The sequence below is a fragment of the Neopelma chrysocephalum genome, unplaced genomic scaffold (genome assembly GCF_003984885.1).
Source record: "Neopelma chrysocephalum unplaced genomic scaffold, ASM398488v2 Primary Assembly neopelma1_24, whole genome shotgun sequence".
Lineage (NCBI taxonomy): Eukaryota > Metazoa > Chordata > Aves > Passeriformes > Pipridae > Neopelma > Neopelma chrysocephalum.
Window position 1 is genome coordinate 51,058,696 of NW_020897693.1, and position 27,727 is coordinate 51,086,422.

The following is a 27,727-nucleotide window of genomic DNA, read 5'->3' on the forward strand; positions in this document are numbered from 1 at the left end:
GCTGTGGATGGGTCAACAAATGAGAGGGTTTAATCCTGAATTGAGACTGGAAAATCTTCTTTCTGAAGTATTTTGTTCACTGACTATACAGTGATAAGTTGACCCATATTAGTTCTGAATGGAGACTAGTTTCTAAAATATACTCATAAATTATGTAGAAAGAGTCTTCTCCAACTGCTTCTAAAAAAAACACCCAAAACCTTATTTTTTTATTCTGAAAGGAAGTATAAGGCCAAATTTAGCTCTGTCTCATTAAAAAGTTTAAAGAAGCATCCTAAAACACAAACAAAATATTTTGTTTTGTTTAACTGAATGTTCATTGTCCCAAGCCCACTTCGACAAGAAGAGTAAATTCCCAGTTACTACCTCCAGCCCTCACAGCCACAGTATTTAGAGTAAAGCCAGAGTGTTTTTCAGCTGACCTGTGTCTGTCTTTCCAGTGGCATAGAAAGTGTTGATCTGAAGAAGGATTTGCAAGACAAGAGGAGGTGTTTCTGGATATATCACCTCCCAAGAAAGTGAATTCTCCTTGTTCAGAGTATAGTAAGAAAAAACCCTCAGAGATGTTTGTGGGAATATCAGTGATGCAGTTCATGAAGAAGTAAAGTTGGTGAAAGGAGATGTATACGAGACTCTGGAGATGTCACCCAGCTCCCAGCAGAGGAGTTAATAGAGGCAAAGTGATGGGATGGGCTCAACAGAGCAATTGCATCACAGAGACGAACAAGTTTTATGTAAATGTTGTGTGTTAGGAAGGCCTGGTCTGATTATGGGACATTATTTTAATCCAGAAGATCCAACCTGAGATTAAATATGTCTGTGGCTCAGCCAATACAGACTGATATCGCTAAAAGCCTTTTCTGTATTTTCTGTTTAATTGCTACAAATCAGGCTCCCAAACCAGCCACGCGGTGGCAGCAAGCCCTCAAGGAATCCTCATTTAGGATTTTTTTTTGGAAAGAAATTGGCTAAATATAGACAGTTTCAATATTCCAGACGTGCATATTTAGATGGGATGGAACTTACTGTACCATTAAAATTACAGATTAAAGCCATGAGTGCTCTGCCTGGCTGTGACAGCTACAGGAGCACACATTTAATTTTATTTTCCTTGTTCCTTTGGAGTCCCCAGAAAATCCTTTTTTAAGGAGGAGCATTCCTGATTTGAGCTATCAGCACAGAACATTATATAAACTGTAAGGAGGGACAGCCACAAGTCACGTAACAGAGGTCTTGTCTCCCACCAGGGCACATGGAAGCACAGACACATTAAAACACAAAGGCTGTGGATAAGAGTTGATCTGGGCTCTTGTGTCTGTGGGCTGACCCGAGCTTCCAAACAACACCAGACAAGGACCCTGTCTCTGTGACCTGCTCTCCAGGAGAAGGCTATAACACCTTGGACTGTGGCACTACAGTGTCATTTCTCTGTCAGAGATGGTTGAAGTCAAGCAAACAAACAGCATAAAAAAGGGACTGGACATTTGTATGGTTAAGGGGCGTATCCAGAGGTGCTGCAGTGAGTGACAGTGGTGTCTGGGAAGGCACATGAGTTCTCACAGGCTTGGGCTGTGGCTGATCAATAATTTATTTTTCTCACTCCTGCTTGCATTGTGCTGCCTGCTCTTCAGGGAGCACAAGCCTTCCCAGTTAACACCACTGGTTTGGCATGGAAATGTCAGTGCCACACCTGGCCTTGCTGAGTTACTGCCTGTGGCTTGCCAGGGCTGAGATACTTTGGCTAGTGTTGCTCCCTCCTCTCTGTTGCTGCCATCAACTCAACAATGTTAGGGCCCCCCAAAAAAATCCCAAACTGACTTTTTTAATGTTGCTGCCAAGTACATTCCATTAAAGCACTTTTGCACCTGAGTCCAGCCTGGGGCAAAAAGACCAGTTTTTTCCTCCTAGGACTGTTTGTGCCAGGGATATAGAAAACCAGATACCCCAAATCTGGGGTCTCTGCCAGCTCTCCCTTCAGGCTGACAGAGGGTCCTGCTGCAGGAGTACATTTTCCAATTGTTATTTCATTAGCATATGTTTTATAGCATCGTAATGTCAGGGGCTATTTCTGGCTATGACTTCACACTGATGCCTTTGGAAAGCCACACAACACAAGGAGAAGGAGGGAGGAAACAACCCAGATGATCTGTCGTTATAGCTGGAGCATGTGGGAAGCATCATCCTTCCAGCCTCCACGGAGACACAATCTAGTCATCAAGGGCTGATTCACACTCCGAGTTTGGACTAGATGGCCACGTCCTCTGGACCAAGGTCTGGGAGGGAGATGAGCCTGACGAGTTAGAAACAGGGCTTGGAGGCAGGTGTTGATCTGGCCAGTTTGAAGCAGGAGATGGCAAAATGATGTGGAGAAATAGATGAAGGGGTGAGGTTTGTCAAAGAGACAGATTAGTGTTCCTTCTGGCTCAGGAAGACAAATAAGAGGGGGTGTTGCTGAGAAAATTGGTGGCAGGTGGAACTGTCAGCCCTACAGAACAAGTAGAAATATTAAAGAACTGGGTGAAATCTGACTGAGAACTGAATATAACTCCAGTCTCACTTGTGAAGTCCTGCAGGTCTGCTGGACTGTGACACATGCTCCAAGCCTTGCTTTTGTGAGCAAAGAAAATTGAACAGACTTTGGACATGGAACAAGGACTTGGGTCATATTTTGGGACTGCTTTTGGATCATCTGTTTGTGCCATGTCAATAGAATGGATGAGTGGACTTTAAGGGCCACCAAGTTAACTATGAAGTGAGTGTTGCTGCCTACAGAAACATGACAAGGATAAAATTCAAGGAAGTGAAACCCAGAGCATCAAAACCTCAGTCCTGCTGAGTGCAGGCTTTCTGGAAGTGACAGTCTGTTCTGGTGTGGGTTTTTTGATCTCTCTGCATACTGCTGCAAAGTATATTCTGCAAGAAGTGGCCTTTTGCAGACAGGAGAGTCTCGTTCTGTATTGTCTGTGCATTTCATAGCAGTCAGTCATGGCCAAAACCAGTACGGCCAAGAAGTGCTCCTGATGAAAGCACAGCCCTGCATCTGGGTTTAGTGGAACCAAGAGAGAGTAAAGTTCCCAAATCTGCTTTCTCTCCTGCTGGCTCCAGTGCCGGTTCTGACTGGAGGAGCTGGTGGATGCAGGTTATAATCTCCCCAGGGTGTGAAGGATCCGGAATGTGCTCCCTCCCCTCTCAGCAGGTGACTTTCTGCAAGGTTTCTGTCCAGATTGTGGCTCTTTCTTTGTTTGGCCTGTCACTGGCATTTGGAGGTCAGAGAAGGAAATATCACCACAAAAATGTGTTGCTCCCTATACCTTCTTCTGCCCTTCTACTGGCAGAGCAAAGCATGAGAATTACTTTTTCCTCCTCCCCAGGGGTGGAATTATTCTGCAAACTTCAGGTGCAATCACACCATATCAGACCGTGGACAGCAGAAGCAGTAAAAGCATTCTATATGTAAGCAAACATGGGATACAGACTCCCCTGTAAGGGACATCCTTGACCTGGGAGAAGGATATTGGGATGGATGCCAATCTGTCTGGGTTACCACTTAAAAAGTCAATAACTGGTGACTGATAGACTGGTGCTGTATTATATTAGTTTTCTGATCTTGGAACTGGGACTTCTCTGTATCTTCAATGCCACCATGTGGTAAAGGTAAGAAAACACTGAGTATATGAAACATCATGTTTGTAGAAGAAGGTGGCTATATGGGAAGCTGAACGGCCTCATCAGGCTTTGGTATTTTGGTTAGAGGAAATACAGTCTTAGGGTTGAATGTATTTGTGTGTGTTTTATAGCTGAGCCAGAATGAAAGCTCTGTGTAGAAAATGAGGTCAGCAGTTCAACCATTGCAGCTCACAACTGGTTGTTAATATTTGTTAAAAAAAACCCCAAACCCGCAAATATCATGAACAACAAATCCCAGTATATGGTAGTAACAAAAAAAAAAAATCGAAAGAAGAAGAAAAAAAACCTGCAACACAAGAGCACATGGGAAAGGAAAATGATAAATATTTTGCAGTAATTTACCTGCCCTGCAGTGTCATAGAGTCCCAGCAAGTGTTGTTGTCCTCCCACAGTCACTGTTACTGGAAGAGAGAAACAAGAGTTGTTGTTTATGCACAAGTCAATGGCCTCATTTTTATCTGCTTTAATCCTAAAATGCCAATAGACCCTTGTACTAGCCATAGAATCATGTGTCTTACAATGGGCATCCTAAACCAAGCACATCTAGTCAACCCGAATTGAAGGTAACCTGAAGTCACAACAAAAGCAAATTCTTTATGCCAAGCTCTTATATCTGTAAAGGCAAGCAAGGGTGATGACCTGCACACACGGCTGCCATCAGGGACAGGAGACATTTGTTTCTCTCTCTTCAGCCACCAGCTGACCACCATGAACTGAAAGCTCAGAATTCCTGTCTCCCCACTACAGGCATTGGGGTAGGTTTGTCATGGATCACTGAGAGGGTTTTTTAATTACTTTATTTCTTCCAGGCTGTGAAATGATGGAGCATTCAGCAGTGGCAGATGTTTGGTGGGTCTCAGTGGAGGTGAAGCCTGTCCTGCCCTTCTTCAGGCAATCGCAGGCAAAGTGGCAGTGCTTGGGGCTGTGGTGGATGCGTTGAAGGACAGGAAGGAAGAGAAGCATTAATATGTGCAGGGAAGTTGACCAGATTCTGTTACAAATGATGGAAAGCATGGCTTAATTTATTGATCACATTTGGCACATTTACTCCTTTTGCAAAACTCACCTTGAACTTCCTTTTGAGCCCATCGACACATTTTGAGCCCATTGACATTGACAAAAATGTTTTCTCTTTCTCATTGGATGAACCCCATTATTAGCTGATCTCTTAACCAGTGTTATTTTGTATAAAGGACATGATTTGGGCTAACAACATTTAGTTAACCAGTTAATCTGTTTAAATCTTGCCTCTCAACTGGAAAGAAAGAAGGACAATCCAGTTCGATCCATTAGTCAACAGGAACTTTTAACATTCATCAGAGAGGTTGCTTAAAATAATGGTATTTTTGTAGCATATGGACTATTACATTTTATTTAAACCTGAGGGAAAAATGCTGGAATGAACACAGAGCTATGGCTGGGGTAGGGGGGCTGGGACTGATGCCCATCATCTGATCACAACTTGCAATTAATGAGGTCTGGGAATGAGTAATGGTTACTTTGGGCAAAGAGGAGACTTGAAAATATCACACAGGCTCTTGCTGATTTTTTTTAGTAATAAAAGTTTTGCAGGAGAAAAGCACCTACCAATTTATGGAGTTTAATAGCTCCTCCACTGGGGAACAGTGTCCTGTTTGAAATCTCTTAGCCTCGAAGCCTCTGTCAGCGTGGCTGGACAGGCTGATTATTCAGCAGCTTTACTTGCTTGCAAAGCGACACGGTAATTTTGCCAGCACATAAACAGAGCAAACCTGACATCCTGGAAGCACCAAAGGTTCAGTGAAGACCAGACTTGCTGATGAGAGCAGGATGGGCTGCACTCACCTGCCGCTGGGGTTGCCTTGTGATGTGCACTGAGAGAGGAGATGGGAAAGGAGCCGAGACCCCTCCTCCCTCTCCTCAGCTCAGGAGGCAGCACGTGCAGCTCCGAGGGGAACTGAGAATGGGGCTGGCTGTTAAGCATGGATGTCCAAGGGTGGAAGAGCCCAGGGAAGAGGTACCAGGGTGGGGAGATGGGTCTCAGTGCAGATAGGAGATAATCCACATGCCCCATCCCCTTCCTTCAACCTGACTTGAATAAAGTAATTAGAACTAATCCTCCCTGCAGCCCTGGTTTTCAACTTCTTGTGGTGTGGGGAGTCCCAGAATGTCCTAGTAGAGGTATGAACTGTATAAGTTTACTAACCACATGCCTGCTTTTCTTAGTTCCCTTCTCAGAAGCAGTGGGGGTTACAGGTGGTCCGGCACAGCTCATTGGAAGCAGCGGGAAATGCGCATTTTTTTCCCAGTTGCAACCTTGGCCGGCCTCCAATCTGCCCCTGTGCCAAGAAATGCAGGAACCAGACCCGTTCTGCTGGTTTTACTCTGCTCAAGGACCAGCTGTGGGAAGATGTAATGTGCCCTTCAACTGAAGGCAATTTTCCAGCTGCGATGCTCAGCTGTCCGAGGTGGTGTTTAGGGTTATCCAGTTCAGCCTCTCCTGCTGGCTAACCCTGAGAACAGGCAAGCTCAGCTGGATCCTGCCTGCAAAGACCAGCTCTGGTCTTCAGTGTTTTAAAAACTTAAAAGTCGCACTTAAATTTACTCTGCTGTGAAACTTTGCTGGCCCGTTTCTTTCTTGGTGGCATCTGACTGACAGAGCTATGCTGGCAAAAAGCCCTGGTGCAGCTACAAGTTGCTGCCTTGTTCCAGTAATTAATATGGTTTGGAGATAAGCTGTTTGGGTAGAGGACCAGTCCGTCTCTGCTGCCAGAAGGATATAACCCCTAAACTATTATCTGTGTTTTGTGGTCCATGAAGTCACGGTGGATATTTTGCAACAGGTCTGTGGAGCCACACACTGAGCAGTGATTGATAGTTTGTGCGGTTCAGTTTGGCTCTTGGTGACCTCTGGGAAATGCTGAGGGGGAAGAAAGAGATAGGTAGTGTCCTCCCATTACTCTTCCCAAACACAAGGGCTAAGAAATGCAAGGGAGTTTTGAAAAATACACCCTAAGTCTACCCAGCTTGCATATCACATTTTAATTCTCCTTATAGCCTCCTCTCCTGCCTCTTAGAGCTCCTGCTGTGAATTTTTGTGTGGTACCAGTCCTATATTTTTATTTTTTATCTTTTTCTTTTTATCTCTTTCTTTTTCTCCTTTTTATTTTTTTCATTGTTTTCTTTTCTTTTTTTCTCCTGCTTTTTCTTTTGTCCATTCACCTTTTATATTTTCTTTCTTCGATTGTTCTGTCTCATCATCAGAAGATATTCTTTCTGTCCATATCACTTTTCTTGAGTTTGCAGCTACCACCCCAGAAAAATTGTCTTGTTGGCTAAACTTCAGCAACAGGCAAACTGTTGTCTTTGGATTCCTGGCTCTGAACGCAGTGGGGACCACATGGCTCACACTGGCAAATCAAATAATCCCTGGATCTTGAAACAGCAATGTCTAGATTAATGTATTGGTGCTGAAATTTCCACCACACTTTCAAGCAGGCAAAACAGATGTCAAAATACATGGTTTTTGCCTGTGAAAGCTTCATGGTATTTTTTTACGAAAAGTTTATCAGTCTGCTTCTGTCAGGCTGCTCAGAGTATCCACTTGGTAGGTCGTATTTACGAGCTGAGATTGCCCTGCTAGATTTGTAGGCCTTACTTTTGGCTTTATTCCAGTTTACTTTTACTTACCCTGTTAGTATCTTTTCCTGTTCTCTCAGTGACCAAGCCTATGGGAAGCCAATGCGGAATTCCTTTCCAGTCACTGGGGTAATGCAGGCTCCTTTACAGGCTTGTGAACTCGGCTTTATGAGCAGTCTTGGAGTAACAAGACAAATATGAACACTCCTTGCCATTTACTGGCTATATTGATATATTGATTAAGCACTGAAATGATCTGGCCTTTAACACTGAGTGCAGTGGGGACTGCAGTAAAATGAGTCTGAATTCTTGCACAGTCCTGGCTCTCATTTGGCTTCAGTCTGGGTTGCATCAGAGGATGCAACAGGGCAGATGTTCCCCTTCTTTCATTAGGTGGTTTTACCAAGTGCAAGATATGTAAAACACTGCTTTTAAAATGATAGTTAGATCATAAATTAGCTGGGTATTTCTTGCTACAGTTTGAGTAAATGTCTTGGATCACCTCCAGGGCTTTGTTGCAGGTCTGTGTGCCTGGGGGTTCTGCTAATGGGCTTCAACACAGAGCTTGAAGACAACAGCAGAAGGGCAAGGTGCTAGGTGGAGGTATTGTGTGGGATGGACCTGGAGTGTGGACCATGAACTGGTCCGAGCTGGGAGCTCTCTTCTGAAATGAGTGGTCAGTTTGTGTTCCTGGGGACAATGTGACAATTCTCATTGGTGTTCTTCATGCCCAGATTGCCCCAGATCCAGCTGTCAGTGGTCAATCTTTGCCAAACTCTTCTCTCACTGGGCTTTGTTTGCTCATAGTAAAACCCTGGTGACTTTGTGGGTCTGAACTGTACCCACGGAAGGGCCCTTCAGCCATACAACAGCAGTGTCCACGGTCTACACTGACAGAAATGGGAAACATACTGTCTGCTGCACTCACAGATCTTATGTTTGACTGATAGTGCAAAGCAACACATGTGGTATGACACCAAGCTAGGACGCAATAGTGGCACAGGAGAGTGGATGTGCACATCACAGGGAATTTTTCCATGCCAGTGAAGAATTGCTTGCAGAACCCAAAGACTGTGAAACCACTGACACAACAGCTAAGCAATGTTTAATAGGACACCACATGGGAAGAGCGATCTATTTATTCTAGTGCCTTCCTGCCAGCAAATTAAGGCCCAGATGCTTTGGAGAGAGATGCCAGAGGACTGAGAGCAAGCAGAGATGGTAGCACCTGCCCGCATGGAAAGACTTCCTCATGTTTTTGGGCAAATTAGTTTGCTTCAAGCCTCCAACTTTCACAAGGGTCATCTTCTGCCCTAGTCAGCAAGCTCTGAGTATTAGTTTATACATTTGTCTGTTCACTATGATTATATACACCAGATGGATGTTACTTAACACAGACTAATCACAGAATGACCAAATGGCTGAGTTGGAAGGGTCACCTGGTTCCAACCTCCCTGCCATGGGCAGGGACACCTTTCGCTAGACCAGGTTACTCAAAGCCTCATCCAGCCTGGCCTTGAACAGTTCCAAGGATGACCATGGTATGAGAACAACTGCAATTCTGATTGATCTCCTCGCAGTAGAAATTCCCAATTCTGTTTCATTTACAGCTGGGAAAGGGTAAAATCAGAAAATGGACAACAGAGCGATTTTTGGTCAGCTGTAGTGAAGTTTAGATGGAAGTTTTGTGTTCTCACTGCTTTAAGTGCTGGGCAGACACTTGACCAAATTTTTCATTTCCAAAAAGTAAGTTCTTTGCACGTGTGTTGTGTGTTTTATAGACTTCCTTTCACTTCCAAAGGTGCAGGTGCATACAGGCCTCACCAAAGAGCAGTACTTTTTCAAACTCTTGGCTTCAGCTTGTGCCCAGTCTCACAAAACTACTTCAAACCAAACTTCTTTGCTCCTGTATGTACTTGTCAGGTGAAGATCTCCATAAAACTGTAACTGAATCTGATCAATGTTCTAAATAAGGGTCAGATACTAAGGAGGAGGGGTAACAATGGGAAATAATATGAATAATATTTTTTTATCTCTAAAATACATATGCGCACACATATGCAGACATGTATTTTGTGTATAAAATACACAAATGTACATATGTTTCCAGTTTCTAGTTGAACAAAGTTTTCAGCTATAGAATGAAATGTTTTGCTTTGACTTGGGGTACCCTAATCATGCCTGGGACATTTGGAAAGGGGAAGGATTCATATTCACAGAGGAACACAGACCTTATTGGAAAAATAATGGGAAACCTGCTGCATATTCAGTGGCAGGGACTGGAACAACAGCGTCACCTCAGAGGATCAGAGCAGCTCTCAGGGAGGTAAGAAATTAATCTCCTTCCCCTCAGTCAGGGTACTAAATGAAGAAGCTGGTACACCTTCTTCCTTGTTAGTATGCCCTAAATCTGCTGCAACACTAACCTATAAAATCAGGACATTTTCAGCAATGCCAGAACCATTCATTCTCAGTTTCCTCCATGTTCTTTACCGGATTTATTGTTGTTCATGTAAATAGAGTCCACCTGCAATTATGAGGAGGTTTTGTGCTTTTGTAGGTGCTTTCCTCAGCAGAGATTTGAGGTAAGAGTTGAGATCCTCAGAAATGGGCACCAGTCAATGATTTCCCAGGACGTTCCCAGCATGTTCCCCCATTCCCTTATTCATGACAAACAAGATTTGATTACAGCCAAATTGATGTTCTACCTCAGCCTTACCCTGAAGCTTAGCAACATTCTTCTGAAAAGAAAATCAAACCGATGGTATTTTGCCCTGTAATTGGCCTAAATACCGCACTTTAGACGTAAATTGGACTAAATGCTTTTAATTGCTTCTGTAATCATCTACCACTAGTCATACAGACCTCTGAGAGACAGAGTTTTCCAAAGGAAGGGCTCCGAGTAAACCTCTCCATTTTCTGTCACCTCATCAATGGATGAGATCTATGTTCCGCTGAGCAAATACTTTTGCCCATCTGATATTTACAATATCTGAAAAACATTTCCAGTCTGCTCTCCGTGGTGGGAGCACAGAGAGGCCTCCAGGGCTGGGATTCAGCCGATTTCATTCCGTGAAGCTTTTGGTCTTAATGAGGTGGTGAGGAATTTGCTGCTTTGTCTTTAGGCCACAGATATTTAATGATTTTAAAGCCAGATAGAATTCACAGCATCATTTATTCTGCTCTAAATAGCTTATCTAGTGTCTTCCTACAAGGCATATTTTCTTGTTCTTGTATCATTCTTGTAGCTCTTTTCCAAATTCTTTGTCAGGCAGTTGCTGTGACCAGACAGTGGGGTCTAGCAATGGTTTCATTAGTGATCTAGCCAGAGGTAACATGACTTTCCTATTCCTACCTGTCATCCCTCAATGGCTGATCTAAAGCTCTCATTGGTTGATTATTCCCATTATCTAATGAGCCTTGCAGTTCTTTATTTCTGTCTTAAGGCTAAAGTCCAGTCATTCTTGGCTTTTGTATTTTCAGGCCTTTTTATTACATTCTTTTTAACTCTGTGGTTGTATGGAAAATCTGGAGACTGTAACTCAAAACACCCACTGATGGCATCTCACGGAAGGGGAGGCAAACAGTCACCATCCTGTGATGCTCCAATAGCATGGAAGTCAACATTAAAGGCTTTTGGAAGCCTGGGATTGTCTGTGCAGTGACAAGATTTTTCAACAGAATGTCTCAGGTCAGAGAAGCGATATCTAAACACTTTTCAATGTTTCCTTTCCAGACGTCTCTCCACTGTCTCTAGGGATTGCTCTTCTCCTTGAGCTCTTATCTCTCACATAAGGCAAGGGGCACCCCCTGCCCTCTTGTCCATACAGGTTTGAAGATTCCACTGGAATTAGTGGAAAAATGCCCAACCCTCACTCATGTTGCAGCTTCATTGGGGAAGCAGGTTGACACCAAATGACAGCTCTATTGTCTCATTCTGCGAAGGCAATAGATTCATCTAGACAACGTCATCCTAGAGGAGGATTTATGACTTGTTGTATGTGGGTTTTTTGCATCTGGAGAGAAAAACGCTGCAGCTCTTCACAGCTGGGTATTTGCTACTCAAGAGACAGCAAACAGAGGAGATGTACCAGTTCACCAATCATTTTTAATCAAGCAACTCGTATGAAATATTCTAAATCTTTCAAAACACGTTGAGAAGTCAGACTTCAGCGTTGTCCAGCTTACATGACAGAGAACACAAAAGCAGAGGAGGTATTATGAACATGAAGCAGAATGAATCTGGTCCAGAAACAGATGAAAGAGAATGGAAACTCCCAAAGCTTTCAGAACAAGCACAACACTACAAGATGAGCCAGCTTCTTCACTGTCTGGGACACTACTTATTTATAGACAGCATGAATGAAGTTCATTTATCGGAATCATCGACCTCATTGTTTGTAAAATCAGCGCTGGAGGATTTCCCCTGCATATCTGTGAATTATTGCTGTACTAATCAATCCTTGAACAAATTTAGCTTTGCTGATAGCAGAGTCCAAGGAATCTCGGGGTCTCTGTTTACGAGAAAACCATGCCTGGCTTCTCCAGTAATACAAGTACTGAGGGAGCTCTTGAGACCTCAAGGTTATGTAAAGCTGTGCTGGACAGAAAAGGAGAACACGATTATACTGCTTGGGGAATTGAAGAACAATTGACATTGTGTCTAAGAGAGCGTTTTGTTAGATTCTGTTCTGTCTTAAATGGAGGGCTGTGCACTGCCACAGACTGGGAGGTGCTTCCTGCATGTTTCAGCTCACTGTGCACCATCAGCTGTCCTCACAGAAGGCAGTTCTGCTCCTGAGTTAGAAACTAATAATAACTGCTTAGCTAAATGCACTAAATTTGCAGGCAAATAGACTCTGATGTATGCATTTTAATGATAATCTGACTGAAGGTCTTTTTACTCTTTGCTGAAAATAACAGCACTAAGTCCAACCAAATGCTAAACACAGAAACAACTGTAGCATTAAGCAATATAAATAGATGGAATCTGAACATATTATTAAAAATATTAGGATTGTTCCTAAACAATGAAGAATACTGGATATCTTCTTAACCCAGATAGAGGGGAAATGCCCTTTCTGAGACCACATGATTGTCTGTGCCATTGAGATGCATGAAAGAACAAAATTTTGTCTATGGCTGGAGTGTAAACCTATTAAGAAAAAAAAAAGGCAACATGTAGATTATATTTCATGTTTTTAGCTTTACTAAATATTTTGAAGTTTCCATCATCATAGCACAGTATTTAGGAGTATCTATTTTTCAAGAGCTGGGCTTATGACTCAAGTAAATAGCAAAGGAGGTAGAGCTCTGAGATTATTAAAAGTAACTGATATTGGAAGTAATCTTATTAGTGTTTTAACTAACTATGCTGACCTGACCTGTAAAAGATCAGATACTACAGCATTTTCAGTTTCTTTTAACACAGATAAAGTCAGTCAAGGTTCTTTATCAACTGCTTACTGAAACCTAATGGTGAAGGATGTATTTGGAGTCTCTGAAGAGTGATGCTGAGATCATGGTAAGCAAAGCAAAAAGTGTGAATTTTACTCCAAGGAGAAGAAATGGAAATAAAGTGAGAAAAATGTGGGAATAAATGGATTTTTTGCCTATTTTTCTGGCTCCTTCCTCCTGTCTGTGTGAGGGAAAAGTCATTCCTTTAACTCAACCGAGTGCTGGGGAAAAGAATATCTCCAAAGTTATGTCAGGTATCTGGTTATCAAGGGAACACAAGACTTGGTAAATGGCATCAGAATAAATGGAAGATCAGTGGCAAAACAAGACAGATTTCACTGAAATGTATCCAGGCAATACACAGGATGTTTCCCAGAGCACGGGAGGACAAGTCTCTCTGTGCGGCTGGGAGGAATCAAGGCAGCTCTGCTCTACACTTCTTGCACTGCTCAAGGATCAGAGCTAGTGGATTTTTTGCCTAAAAGGGAGAGGAAAGCACTCTGGACAGAGCCTGACAGCTCTGGCTCTTTGCTCTACATAGCTTTCTAAAACCTGTGATGATCTGCCTTGGTGTGGGTTAGGTGGCAGTGGGAGCAGATAATGCTGATGGAAGGGCACTAAACATCTGCTCTGCAGTGGATGGGTTGCCCTCACTGTGGGCTGGATCTTCAGATGATGGAGTAACTCTATCACAGTGACTTATACTGGCAGAAGGCCCTGTGCTCTGTACTTCACAGAGATTTTAGGTTCTTGGTGAGAAAGAGACCACAGTAAAAACAGTTTAGTATTCGGCAGCTACAACATTAGTGGATTGAACTCTTTGAGGATTTTGAGACTGAAAAATTGGGGTGCTTTCATTTCTTGGGCTCCCGAAGAGTTCCTGGCTGAGTGACCAAGGGGAGACAGTTTATGCTGGCCAAGCTGGTTCTCAGTATCGCCCCCATTAATCAACATTGGTAATTGTGGTGGAACAGCCAAGGAATGAGGGTGTGGAACTAAGATGGACTTGCATTAGCTGCTGTGTCAGGGTTGGGGAGAGATGTTACCCCAGCAACATCATCAGTACTACAGCTGGCAGTGAACTATGGCACATTCTACCACTGCTGGATGTGATTCAAGGGGAAAAATGGCTTTTCTGCTTGCCAGCATCTTCAACAAAAAAGTACGGATGCCAAAGCTAGAAAGGAAGAAATATTTGTGTATGAATACACAGAAGAGGACAGGAGTGTGTCTTCTGTAAGAACCTGATATTAGGGAAAACATGATTGTTCTGCAGGAACATAAACTAGGAAGCAGCCACAGCTTGGCTGCTGTCTGTGCAAAGAGCCTGAGACTACTCTTTACACTCAGTGCCAGATAAGATGGGCAGGCCTGTCCTGAGGTACCTAAAGCAAAGATGTGGCTAGTGATGGGTTGAGATGTTCTGGGAGCCGAATTTGGGCACAGACGTGTGGGACACGTGTCTCTGTGTGTGTGTGTGTCTGTGTGTGTCCCAGCTGCTGCCATGAGCATTTGAGCAAGATCTCTGCAGTCAGATCCACTCTCTGGCTCAGAGAGCAGAGCAATGCCTCGGGCATAATTCCAGAGTTAGGGCAGTGCAACTTAAAATAGCATCTGATGAGTTAGAGTAGTGTGACTTAAAATAGCATCTGGTCCTCTGAGCTGTGAACCTCTGGGGCAGGGGCACGTTTGGCACACTGAACTGAATCCAGCAGGCTCCAGTGGAAGGCTACTAAGGTCAGTGTGAGAGGTCAGGAGCATCAGGTTTGCCCAAACTCCAGTGCTTCCACAGCTGACGTTTTACATGCTGTGAATGGTGTTTTGGGCAGGGAAAAGATTAAATGACGTTTTGCAGCCCCTTCCAACATCAACCTCTCTGATGCTTTGTCTGCATCTTGTTTAAGTTTGATCTTAATTCTGGCTTTTCCCGTCCATGTTTCCCCATGAGGCATTGCTTGAAAACAAAGTACTTGTTCCTGAATCCAAGGAGTATCACAACAGAAACTCTGCTTTGCATTTCCAAGAATCAGGACCATTTTCCTTAGCACCAGGACCAAACCTCAGCTGCTATTTACCCTGCAGCTTCCAGAGATCAGCCAAACATTTGGGCAGCAGCTCTAAGCCTATATGACTTAAGAAGCAGAAATGTTAAACACAGTAAACAAAAATCTTGGAGATATTTAAACTTTCTGATAAGAAAATCTGAAGATAGGAATTACTTTTTTTTCCTGGCTACCACGAAGGTTTTAAATGCTGTTAATGTTTTCTCTATGCCCTGCTGAGAATCCCTCTACTTTCCTGTCCAGCGTGGAAGCCGCTGCAGACAACGAAGTGATTGTAATGTTGGAAAAGCAACAGATGAAGATGGATGAAGTGCCTGGTCTTAACCCTCTGCGTGTTTGTGTGTGTGCCTGTGAAAGGGAGAGGTGAGAGCAAACCTGAGCATTGGATACCCTTATCCTTTATTCAAGCATGGTTGCACTCACATGAAGCAGAATGTGATATCCCATGACCTCAGAAAGGTAATTTCTACCACTAGGGATAGTTTGGTGGCCCTTCCAGCACAGAACTGGGTCTTGCAGCCTCCTCCTGGGAGAGCAAGAAGCTGCACCTTGGCTGCAGCCCTGCCCTGGGTGTACAGAAGAGATGCTGAAGTGGCCGGTTGAGCCGTGGCCAGAGGATTTTTCCTTTGGACAGGAAAAAAATAAATCCAAATTCCTGTGTAGGGCTGGAGAGGAATTTTCAGCTAGGAAATGTGATTTCTACAGAATCAGAAGTTTCCATGGGAAACTATCACTTTCAACAGAAGAGTTCAGATGTTTCCACTGGCAGAAATGAGGTGAAATGGTGTGAATTGATTGACCCTGATCTGAACTGTTCCCTCTGTTAAAAAGACCTGAACCAGTTTATCTAAAGCTGTTTCCCTGCCATGGCAGTTACTCCTTTTTATATATAGAAACGTTGTTCTTATGAAAACTTTTAAATTTTTAACCTTTAATTCCCATCTACAGTGAAAATGGATTCTGAATTACGTAGCTTTTCCAAGCAGCAGGAATGTGTGACGGCTTTCTGCTCTAACCAAAGCTTTTTAAACTTTTAGGTTCGGGTTAATTAATTTAACTTTTCTGTTAATAATTCCATGCTTGAATGCAATTTTTAGAATCAAATGTTCTAATTCAGCTGTATTTCCAGGAATGTCTTGCACTCTCTGTTAGCTGTAACTCCATTTAGACTGTATTTACTCTTGAAAAGATTTATTAGGTTTAATTCACCTTCTCTTCCACCTTGTGAACATCAGAGGCAGCTCTGCTGAGCTCAGAGGAGTTACTTTCAGTTGTGAGAAACATCAATCATGTAGCTGGAAAAACAAGTGAACTAATTTTGAGACAAGCAGCGTATGTTTTAATGTAAATTGCTGTTAAAATGTTATGATCTTAAAATGCAATGGTCAATAGGTGCAGAGAGCAGAAATTTATGATGAAATGCTTATTTTTTATAACGTTTCATTTCTTTCCTTAGGTGGAAAAGGAACATAATCAGCAAAATACAGGGTAGCAGCAGGCAGCTCAATAAAAAAATCAAAATGTTAGCCTATATGAAATTGGGCATTTCTCCAAATTATTCTTTTACCTGGCAGAAAAATTATTTATTTTCCACCTAGCTTTATTTAAGGCTGTATTTGCTTAGGGATTGAGTGAAATACACTCTTAAGTATTCTGAGAAAGCATCTAAACATCATACCTGACAATTTTTTCTGTTTCCCACTGCTCTCCCAAAAGCCCTACAATTCATTCCCCCTTTTTTTCTGGAGCTTTAATCTATATTAGAAAATGTTGACACACTTCTTCAGCTACATAAAAGTTCCACTAATGGGGATCACATCTGACTTCAGAGGGAAGGGACTTTGAAGAAAAATCACAGAAAATTGCAAATAAAGGAGAAATGAATCAAGGTAGAAAACCCAGAGCTACTTCCCGCTATTGATTACCAAGTATGATGTGAATTTTGCCTTTGATTTGAGTTACTGCTTAGCACGGTGAACGGATTTTAAGCAGCGTATTTTACACGATCAGATACATGAAGAGCCTTGTTTTTAAGAGAGACATTGTTCTCCGTTTCTATTTTTACAGTGGCAACACCTCGGATGATGACTGCATTGTACTAGGCCGGTGCAAACAGCCGGAGAGGGGCCACCCTGGCCCTGCAGAGCAAGCACGCCAACAATGAAGGTGGAGAAAGGAAATTTCCTGTTTTGCGGCAAGGGAGACAAGGTGCACAGAGGGGATGTGGCTCTTCAGGGCCGTGCCGGGCAGATGGAGTAAAAAACCCTGAGCCTTAGTCTGCGGCTTCATCTCAGCACAGAGACTGGGTCTGGCCATTGTTGCAGGCAGCACATCCCGCTGGGTGATCACAGGATCACAGAATCAAATAGGTCGGAAAAGACCTCTGAGATCATCGAGTCCAACCTGTGGCCCAACACCATCCTGTCATAAGTGCCACGTCCAGCCTTTCCTTCAACGCCTCCAGGGACAGTGACTCCACCACACCCCTGAGCAGGCTGTTCTAATGCTTAATCACCACTTCTGTGAAGAAATTCCTCCTGATGTCCAACCTAAACCTCTGCTGGCGCAGCTTAAGACTGTGTCCTCTTGTCCTATCACTTGTTGCCGGGGACAAGAGACCAACCCCCACATGGCTACACACTCCTTTCAGGCAGTTGTAGAGAGCAGTAAGGTCTCCCCTGGGCCTCCTCTTCTCCAGGCTGAACAACCCCAGCTCCCTCAGCCTCTCCTCATGAGACTTGTGTTCCAGATCCTACCCCAGCTTCGTTGCCCTTCTTTGGACTCTCTCTAGCACCTCAGTGTCTTTCCTGAATTGAGGGGCCCAGAACTGGGCACAGCACTGAAGGTGTGGCCTCAGATTCTGGACATTGCATCCTGCTCATCCCAGCGGGACAGTCTCAGATCACAGAATCATGGAATCATAGAATCATTAAGGCTGGAAAAGACCTCCAAGTCCATCCTTCGACCAATACCATCACACCCACTAAACCATATGGTGAGGTGCCATGTCTACTCATTTCGTGGACACTTTGGCTCTTGCAGGTGCATGGAGCAGCAGGGAACAGGATCCATTGCCCAAGTGTACTTTAGGAAAGCGGGAGTCCCTGCAGTATTTTATTTGAACTGATTTCCCTGACAACATGATTAGAGTGGTGAAACATCACTGCTGCTGGGAATTGATGTTGAACATCAGCTGGGCAAGGGCTCACCTCGGCTGCAGCTGCCTGGCAGGGCTTGTTTCTCTGCAGTGACTGGGTTGTTGCTGAGTTTTCAGGCATTCTGTAATTTTCCATTGGTTTTTAGTGAAACAGTGCTGATGCTTGTATTAAAAGACACCTCAGGGTCTCGTGCTGACTTTGTCCAGAGCTGAACTCATCAGATAATGTTTTCTCCCAGTTTCTGCCCTGTCAGAACAACGTCTGACAAGCACACAGAAATTCGTTCAGAAAGTGCATCTTCAAAGAAATCAGGCTGCCAGATTAAGTGAAATAGATATTAACTCAGATGCCTCTGAGCTAGCTGAAATGGACTCTTCTGCTGGCAGAAAAGTCAAATGGTGTGATTTTTTTTCTCTCATTTAAAAGGATTTGGAGCATTTTTGTGCATTCTCATAGCAACAGATTTAGAAAAGACTGAGAAACTCTCAACTCCCTGCTTTGGTGTCACAAAAATGGAGTGAAAAAAATAGTCTGCATCATTTTAAACCAAGCCCAGTGAAAAACCAGGAGTTATTGGAATGACAGCAAACCAGACTGGCCTGTGGCTAAGCATGTGCAGGTGCATGTGGTCATTTCCCTACAGCAGTGAATGAGCACATATTACCTGACCCTAAATATTCTCATGATAAAAACAGGTAAAAACAAGGCAGGTAAAGCAAGCTGTGATATTCTTAGGGTGGTGGGGCACTGGAACAGGCTGTCCAAAGAAATTTTGGATGGCCCATCACTGGAAGTGTTCAAGGCCAGGCTGGATGGGGCTTTGAGCAACCTGGTCTAGTGGAAATTGCCTCCCCCGTGGCAGGGGGGTCAAAACTAGGTCATCTTTAAAGTCACATCCAAACCATTCTATGATTCTGTGATTCTTGGGTGGGTTTAGGCATTTTGTGCTGCACCCTCTGACTCATGCCAGTGGTGTGAGAAAGCTCTGGGGTCGAGCACTGGTTCAGCAGAGCTCCAGGGATGGGAACTCAGAGTTGCATGAGTTATAGTGGGGCCAGGGCTCTCATCTATCAACACCAAACTGGACTTTGGAGGTCTTTGCTGCTGCCACAGGCTGGAATCTTTAAGGATATCTCTTTGGCTGCCTTCTAACCCATCCACATAAGGAAAGCTGCCACCGAGCTGCATCGGGAGAGAAATTCAAGGGGGAGGTTGCTGCTGGTTTTAAACCCTCTCTGATGCTGCCCACATGATGTGAAGGCAGCACCCTGTACATCTGGGATGAGTAAATCTGTCTGCCCAGCTGCCTGGTAATGCTCTGATGCACTGGGAAACTCATTGCAGTTAGTGACCACATCGTGTGCTCAGTTATGGCTTGCGGTGAAACAAAGTGGAAGGGAACAGGAAGCAAGAGTGGACCACATAGCTGTGTCCGAAAGCCAGAAGACACTGCTAAAGAATAACAAAAAGAACAATTTTTGTTTAAATTGCTAATATTTTTAGTGCTCTAAGCAAAACACCTTTTCTATTTTCCTTCTGCCTGTGCTTTTCTACTCTTGTTCCACCCAGCATTTCTCACAAGGAGGCAGGGTAAAAGTAAAATGCAGAAGGTAGAATAAACTCAGCTGCTTTCACTTAGTGCACTTTATCTGTCTGTTTTTTTCTTTGATCCCAGGGCTATCCAGAGCTCCTACATCAAAGAAGGAGGACAAAACCTATGTATAAAAGGGTGTCTACATGCTGGCTGTAGATGTTACACAACCAAGCAGGGAGTAGAGGCAAGGAAAGAGCTGTGCAATCTTGACTGCATGGGAACTGGGAGCAGGAGGTGAGGAAAGTGCTGCTTGGTGTAGCGTGTTTATTCCAGTCTCAGCTCTCAGCCTTACAGCCCCTCAACTCCCTGCAGTGATGCCCCTGTGCCAGCTCTCACAGCAGCCCCCCACCAGGGCTCTCCATCATCCAGAGCCACTCTGCAGGTCAGGGAAACAGCCCTGCCTCCGCCTGAACTGACCCAGCACTGATGGAATATGGACACTTTACATAGCCCTTCCAAGGACTGTGTGATGCAGTGGAGACTGCAGAGGACCCTTTCCCAGTGCAGTTTGCCAGCAGCAAGCTCTGTGCACGCATAGCATTTGCTTTCATGTGATGTGCTCCTTTCCCAAGTGGCATTTTCCACAGATGCTGGCTGAGATCAGTCTGCACCTGCACATGTGTGTAACCAAGGCTGCAATTAGCCCATTTGTTTGAACAACTGTGGTTTCAGCTATTTTTATTTTTTTTTCCCATATGCTCATAGCTCCTGTTTCTAAAAATTTGATCTCCTGCATATACCAAACCTGTGCTGCAATAGATGCTTTGCAATTGCTGCCCTCTCCTACCATGCAAACTGAACTTGCTGTTCATTTCTTTCCCCTCTGGTATACAGCCACTCTGTTGTTTCTTTGAAAAGCTTTTATCATCATAGCAAAAAAGTAAGCTGTAGTATCTGGGAGCTATACCTACTTTATTCAATAAGACTGAAAATATCCATGGAGAACAGGGTTTTCTCTAGCTTTAAACACACTTTTACACCACAGTAACAGGGCTGAATTTCATAGAATCATAGAACAATTAAGGTTGGAAAAAGCCACTGAAATCCTTGAGTCCAACTGTTAACCTGTCACTGCCATGTTACCGCTAACCCATGTCCCTAAGTGCCACATCCACAGGTCTTTTGAACACTTCTAATAATGGTGACTGCAACACTTCCTGGCAGCCTATTTCAGTGTCTGACCACCCTTTCAGCTTGCTATGGTTCTTAGAGAGGCACCAGAGTAAAAGAGCAGCTCTTTCAGTGAATATAAATATGTCAAGATTTAAAGGCTTCCTGGTCTTCCTGGAGAGTGACCGTTTGGAGACAGAAGACTGGGAATGACTTCCTGTCTTGTTTCATCCTTGGAGACAAATTAGATTGAAGACAGTGGTAGCCATGTACTGTAACCGGCTTAGTGACTGTTGAAATATGTAAGGATTAGAGATGCTTTTTAAACCAGAACCAGGATTTGAAGGAGAATGGAAAAGAGAGAGCACAGGCAGGATTACAGCTTTCTTGCATTGCAGGATTTCCCCCTGCCAGTTGGTGTAACTGCACCACATGGCGTCGCTTTTAAAACCAGCACAAGAAGCGTGAATCAGAAGCAGTGGTGGAAATCCCTCTGCCTGAACCCGACAGAGCCATAGCTCTGTGACAGAGGTATGTGAGGCAGAAGCCTGGCATGGGAATGGGATGGATGGAGCTGTCTCCCTGTCTGAGGTGCACAGAGCTATTTTTGACAATTTAACAGTCAGTGATGATTCTGGTCTGATGCAAGCTGGTACACTTCTCTGCTGAGGCTCAGATGGCAAGCACTGCTGCTTGGTGGATATTCCTGAGTAATTTCCCTTTCAGCTTGCCATACTTCTGTCTTTTCTGGCTGTTTTTAAATCTGTCTCTAGTCCACATACAGGGAGGTGTCTGCAAGGTGGTGCTGCCTGTGCCACCGGGAAGGAACAACACCTCGCCCGAAATACTGAAATACCTTTGCCATCCTAAAGATTTATGCAGCAGTTCTGCCTGAAGAGCAGGAGCCTGCTGCTCCCCTCTGTGTCTGGACAGGCTGGTTAGATATTCTGGTCCCGGTTTCTACACACAGTTTTTAAGAAACTCCCACTGTGGTGTCTTTCTCCCTGCCTAATGTAAAAAGGCAACCCACCTCTAATCTGGTTATTAGAAAATCATCCAACTCCACGGGTCAATGAAGAGTCAAAAGCATCATTTAATTCTTGAGTTTTGCTGTTGGCCCCTGGCCGTGGCTGGTGCTTGCTGGGAATCCAAAGCAGCTGCACAGAGAGAAGCTGTGATGTGTCTGTGTGAAGGCAGCCCAGGGCCAGAGGCCAGTTGTTTCCCTGAGGTGGTGGCGGTTTTTTTTTCCAAGAATTTTGCATCATTGTGACTTGCAGATCATCTTTCTCTCGGCCAGGGAAAGGGGCTGACCCTGATCCCACCACTGGGGTCCTTGCTCAAAAGGACAGATCTTACCATCTGGGTACAAGGAGGAGGGGGACACACTTCCACTGGGTTTATTCCCGGTTCAAAACATTACCAGGAAAGGCCTGATAAATCCCTTCTGAGAAGGTTCCTCCTCAAATGCTGGTGTCTCATTTCCCCCTTTCAAATTCCCTGCAGGGTCATCACTGGCGTTAATCTTGCCCTGGTGGTTCATGCTCCCCTGGCTTACACCCTCCCCACTGGGGGAGAGACTTCCTGCCTCTGAGTCAGTGCGGCAGCGGGACCGGAGGGAGCAGATGGAAACAGAGATGGGCTCTGCTCACGCATCACATCCTCCCCATGCACACTGACATGGAGCAAAGTTCTGCCCTGACACACTTATTCACGCGCTGCATGCTCACCCCACAAAACCCCAGACTATTCCAACCACCGCTGCTCCATGCTGGCTTGCAGCACCAAGACTTGTGTTTAGGTAACAAGCGGGCTAATTTCCAGCACGGGGATCTGTAGGACTCATATTACAGTGCTAAGGAAATACCCATAAAGCATCATCTCATTAGGCACACTCGGCAGTGGAGGCACATCAACAATGAGTCAGATTTGCTGTTTGTCGCTGCAGCTCAGGGTTGAAGTGGTCTGAATAATTGTGGGGCTTCCCCGGCTGTGCTGTGTACAATGGGGAGAGGAAAGCAGGGAGGTGGTCACTGTGCTCATGGTTTGGTCTGATACAGTCCACTTCAAGTAATGTATCTTCTGAAGTCATAGGATCATGGAATCACAGAATCAAATAATGATTTGGGTTGGAAGGGATCATAAAGTTCATCCCTCTGACCAACAAGGTGCCCCGAGTGCCAAAACTAACTCAGCGACGAATGCTGAAAAAAATATAATATTTCTCTGTGTCTTATGCTGGCTTTTTATAATGTGTGTTTTTAAAAGAATGACTATTTCCCAAGAAATTTTCTTTTCAAGTCTCTAAAAGGGAGTGCTGTATTTGAAAGGTGAAACGGATTACTTTTGTCTAAAGGAGGAGCTTTAGGTGTTTCTTTGGAAAATATTGAATTGAATAAAATTATAGGGAGAAAAAAAGGAAGCCTGGTTTTAATCAGTTCTGTTGAGGGCTGTGGCTAGTGCAATATAGCCCAGAGCAGTTGTGGATGCCCCATCCCTGGAAGTGTTCAAGGCTAGGTTGAATGCATCTCTGAGTAACCTGGTCTAGTGGAAGGTGTCCCTGCCTATCGTGAGGAAGTTGGAACTAGATGATCTTTAAGTTCTGTTTCCACCCAAGTCATTCTATTATTCTATGATATCTTTCATCCACACCTCAGAAGGAAGGAAGAACATCTTTTGGCCCTGGATGGAAGACGTATGACTTTTTCCTCCTCCTGTAGCACAGGTTGTGAGTGCTGCCCACATCCACCTCACCATCAAACTGCTTCCATGGGCATAAACTTTAAAATTATTCTTAGGAAGGTTATTACACGTGTGGACTTGAAAACATTTGACAGTTGTGCTGACAGGAGAGTTAAGAGACAGGGAAATGTATCTGACAGGCACGTGCTTTCCATGCAGAAGCCTGAAGAGATGATAGCATTTATCCAAGTGGATATGGTGCTTGTGTCTCTGGACTTGTGTGGTTACGCTACAGACTTCACAGTTGCGTGACTGGCTATGCTGCTCTGTGTGTGAAAAGATCTTTTGTCCCTTTAAACGTCACTTGCTGTCAGACTGAGGAAAAGCTTAGAAGGCAGTGTTGACATTTGCGCAAACAAGATCTAGAAAAATTCCTGGTGAGGTTCCACTGATAAAAACTTTGGCCCTAATCTTGTAGTTGGATGTGTGTGGGCAGACACGTGTGTTCCTGCAGAGCCTCTCTGGTTGCTGGGAGAGGACACACATGTTTTTAAGTCAGCTATTGGCCTTGAGTTTTTTGCTGGACAAGGTCTTAGCAATGGGGTTTGAAAGGCAGATGAATGATCAAAGAGCATAAAGCCACCTAGTTCTTACTGGGAACTGTACATCATAAGTGAAGTACAGGCTCTTTTGAAACTCTAAAGTCACTTTATTATTTAAGAAGCATTGCCTAAATCTTTCTGATTTTCCATTTTTTCTCCCTAAACATTTACACTATTCTGTCCTGTTAAGTCTTACCTTGTTACCAATCATGAGGGCCTGAATTTTTCCCACAGCTGCTCAGGTAAATCCCTTATCTTCAACCAACTAGACACCACTCAGTTGAAGGATTAGACTAGCCTTGCATGGAAATAGAGAGATCCATGTGGTTTGCATGGGCATGTTGCATATGCAGTGATTCCCGCAGAATGCAAAATCAACTAAATTGCCTACAAACAAAATTATGTTTAAGTGAATCTTGATTTTCACTTAAATCTTTTCGATGACAAATGAGCAGGTGCTAAAATTCTAGTTGAATACTCAGTTTCAGGTATTAGGACCTGGGTTGTGTGTGTGCACCCAAATTTTTTTCACGGCAGTAGTGAGAACTGAGTGAACATAGTTGCTGTAAAATTTGTGACAGTGAATTTTAAGTGAGAACACATCACTTCTGTCTTTCTTAAAGACTCTGCTGCTAGAAAATGCCTGAGAAGTTTGTCCTTTCAAGGAGGCTGTTTGTCTGTCAGTGATACACGTAGGAGCTGAGCTCTCAAGAGGTGTCTGTTCCTAAAAGATCTCCTCCCATCCAGGCTTCCCAAGGTCATGCTTCAACATGAGACTTGAAAATCTTACATGACAGCAAATAGTGGGACAATCTGGTAAGTACACTCAAAGGCTGAGTTTCTTTTTTCTATTGCTGTGTAAGCTTAAAAATGTAGAGAAATTCCATCAACTTTGCTACCAAACTTAGTGTTATTCAGCCCACTCAAGAGTCTTCTCCTGCCATAGTGACTTTTGTGTAGATGCCTGAGCGCTATTTCTTTGGTTATGTTTTCTTTCTTTGATGTTTCAGCATTTCTGATGTCTCTTTTGGGTTGAATCCCAGTGAGTCAATGGAAAAGTCATGTTCATGGTATTGAAATCAGGAACTGGCTTTTTAGACCCTCTTCCTAATCTGAATTTGACACGAACTCTAATTTAAAACATATGCAACCAGAAGGGTAACAACAGCCTGGGAATGAAGGTTAACTGTCACCTTTAAAAGTAAAATCACTGAGCAGAGTGGGTTCTTGTGTTCACCCTCTCTGTACTCCACTGTGCTCTGGTCTGGGAATCCTTCTTTAGGATAACTGGCCCAAAGGCTTAAGAGATGTTACTTTGAACATGAAAAAGAAAAACCATGAGCCTTGTCAGTGGTTTAAGTTGGTGTTAGAGATCAGCCAAACGAGAAGAAAATGGTCATTTGGACTTCTGTCCCATTAATAAATCATGGGAGCTTCACACTCATTAGGCACCAGCCTGATATGGGCTGATGCCCCTTCTGTGGCTCCATCACCTCTCAAATGGCACATGGCTGCTGTGATCCAACAACAAGTGACAGCCAAAGTTCAGGGCACTGCTTTGAACTCTTAGATCACCCTGGCAGAACTTGCCCTTGCTCTGAAGACGAGCTCATGAGCTGCACGTAATGACGAACAAGGATGATTGCAGCTGATCTTGTTGGCTGGGATACTTTCCTGGCTTCAGAGAGATGTTGTTCATCTCACATATATTGCCTAAGTAAGGAGGGGAAAGGAAAAACAGAACACTTCGGGAAGAAGCTTTCAGAAGTACTAAGTTCTGCAGAAACCAAAGACTCATTTTTACTTCAGGAAAGAGGTGACTGGACTGTTGGCTGCACACAGATGTGTGTGTGCAGCATCTGGAACACAATGGGGATGCCATCAGCTGAGAGCAGCGAGGCTGAACTCTGCACAACATGAAAACCAGCCAATGCCTCCACTGTATACAACACACTTAGGAGAATGGCTCCGTTGTACCCAGCCTTCCTTACTAAATGAAAGAGACTGCATTGTCCTTTCCAGGCACAGTCTGAATGCAAATCCATAAATACGGTTAATATGGTTGTTCTGCTTCCACAAGTTTGTTCTTACAGTCTCTACTTACTAAAATGTTATGTCCTTAATTGAAATTCCACCTCTGGTGGAACAGCCCTCAGCTGTCCCCGTGAAAACAGAGTGAGTGATGACAGCAAAAGCATTGTGATGAGCTTTTCTGTGCTCTCCTGGTGCTTTTTGAAAATTTTCCATTATTTTGGCTAAGAGGTCAATGCTGTTCTGGAAACTGTGCTTTTGATTCTCTATTATCAAGCAAAACATAACATCATTTAAAACAACTACCAAAATCAGAAACCAGTCCTTGCATATCTTGGGAAGGGCCTGCTTTAATAATATTTTTTCCAATGATTCTGTGACTCAAGCAGCACTGAGTTACCATACCCATCTGGCCATATATATTTAGATATAAATTGTTTTTCACAGAGGAGAAGGTTTACACATAATTTTACATGAAGGGGTGGAAGTTGTTGTAGTTTACTTGTGTTTCTCTCTCTCTCTTCCCTTTCTCTTTAGATTTAATTATTACCTTTTGTCCTTGTTCCTTTGACTAGTAACCTTTAACAGGAAGCTCTCAGCTCACACAACATAGTTCTCCACAGAGAATTATGTGAGGCTTGAAGATAACTACAGGCATATCCATGAGAAGGGATAGGGTAGAAATAAGATCCCAGGAAGCCTCCTGACTGCATATTGTCAGTTCAGGACAAGCCATTGGAAATAGGAAATGGCAGATGACAGGAAAAAGGTAGATGACAGATACATCCCAGAGGTGTTGACAGGTAATTCAGGCTCTAATATTTTGCACATATATAACATCTCACAAAGATATGCTCTATTTCCTCCCAAATAAGGAAAACAGAGTCTGCCACAGGCTCTACTACAGATCTGGTTATCCTTGTACTTTGTTAATGTCCTTAGGGGACTCATTTGCACCAGTAATTAGTGTTCTAAAATTAATGGGTTTTTTATAGACATGTATTTACAAACACATGCAGTCACGTACACATATGAAAGACTTTCAGGTGGACTGTGCAGCTTTACAGCACTCTCCTCACCAGCATTTAGTAGCTCTTTCCTGTGCCCACTGCCATGACTGGACTTAGTCCCCAGGTCACTTGTCATGAGCTGGCTTTGACCCCTTCTCTGACTGTGAGACTCCCTTGCTGTTTGAAGAGATTCCCCCCCTGACTTTGGTGGAATTGCTCCCTGTTTCCACAGTTTGAGGCTGGCAGTGATATTTTATAGCTCTGAAATTCACTGGGAGGAGGAGGAGGAGGAGGAGAGAGGAAGAAAACACAAAAGCAGAGAGGGAGGAGGCAGGCAATACAGCAGACAATGTGGACTTTTTCCCAGCATCATCTAACAGCTGCTTTGAATGAGTGAGAAATGACACTAGAAGTCTTATAAAGGCACAATATGTATAATTATATGGTTATATTGCAGTGATATGGATAATTATCACAATTTAAAAAGAAAAAAACTTTAATCTGCTCTCTTTTTTTTCATTACAGCTACTTCATGGATCATAAAGTATTATCTACTGCAGGATTCGGAAATTACTTGTTTTATACTATTGTTGTGGTTTTATTTTGCATCAGTCTCTACAAGTTGTTGCTGCATAATTGTTGAGAACCATTCACTGGCAAATAATACTGCTGAAGACTAAAGTTATCTCTACACCAATTTCTGATGCACATACTGACT

General features: G+C 43.7%; 1 protein-coding gene and 1 long non-coding RNA gene across 2 annotated transcripts in view; one reads left to right on the forward strand and one right to left on the reverse strand.

Moving 5' to 3' along the window:
• RHOJ (ras homolog family member J) overlaps nt 1–27,727 on the reverse strand; it is a 61,184-nt gene that overhangs the window by 11,871 nt on the left and 21,586 nt on the right. The window contains exon 2 of the mRNA XM_027674186.1: nt 4,030–4,088. Coding sequence (XP_027529987.1) covers nt 4,030–4,088 — 59 coding nt within the window. The remainder of the gene's footprint in view (nt 1–4,029; nt 4,089–27,727) is intronic.
• On the forward strand, nt 17,793–27,680 carry LOC113963228. Its single transcript, XR_003532695.1, has 4 exons — nt 17,793–17,867; nt 19,659–19,811; nt 24,716–24,784; nt 27,535–27,680. It is a non-coding gene; the product is annotated as an uncharacterized LOC113963228 (long non-coding RNA).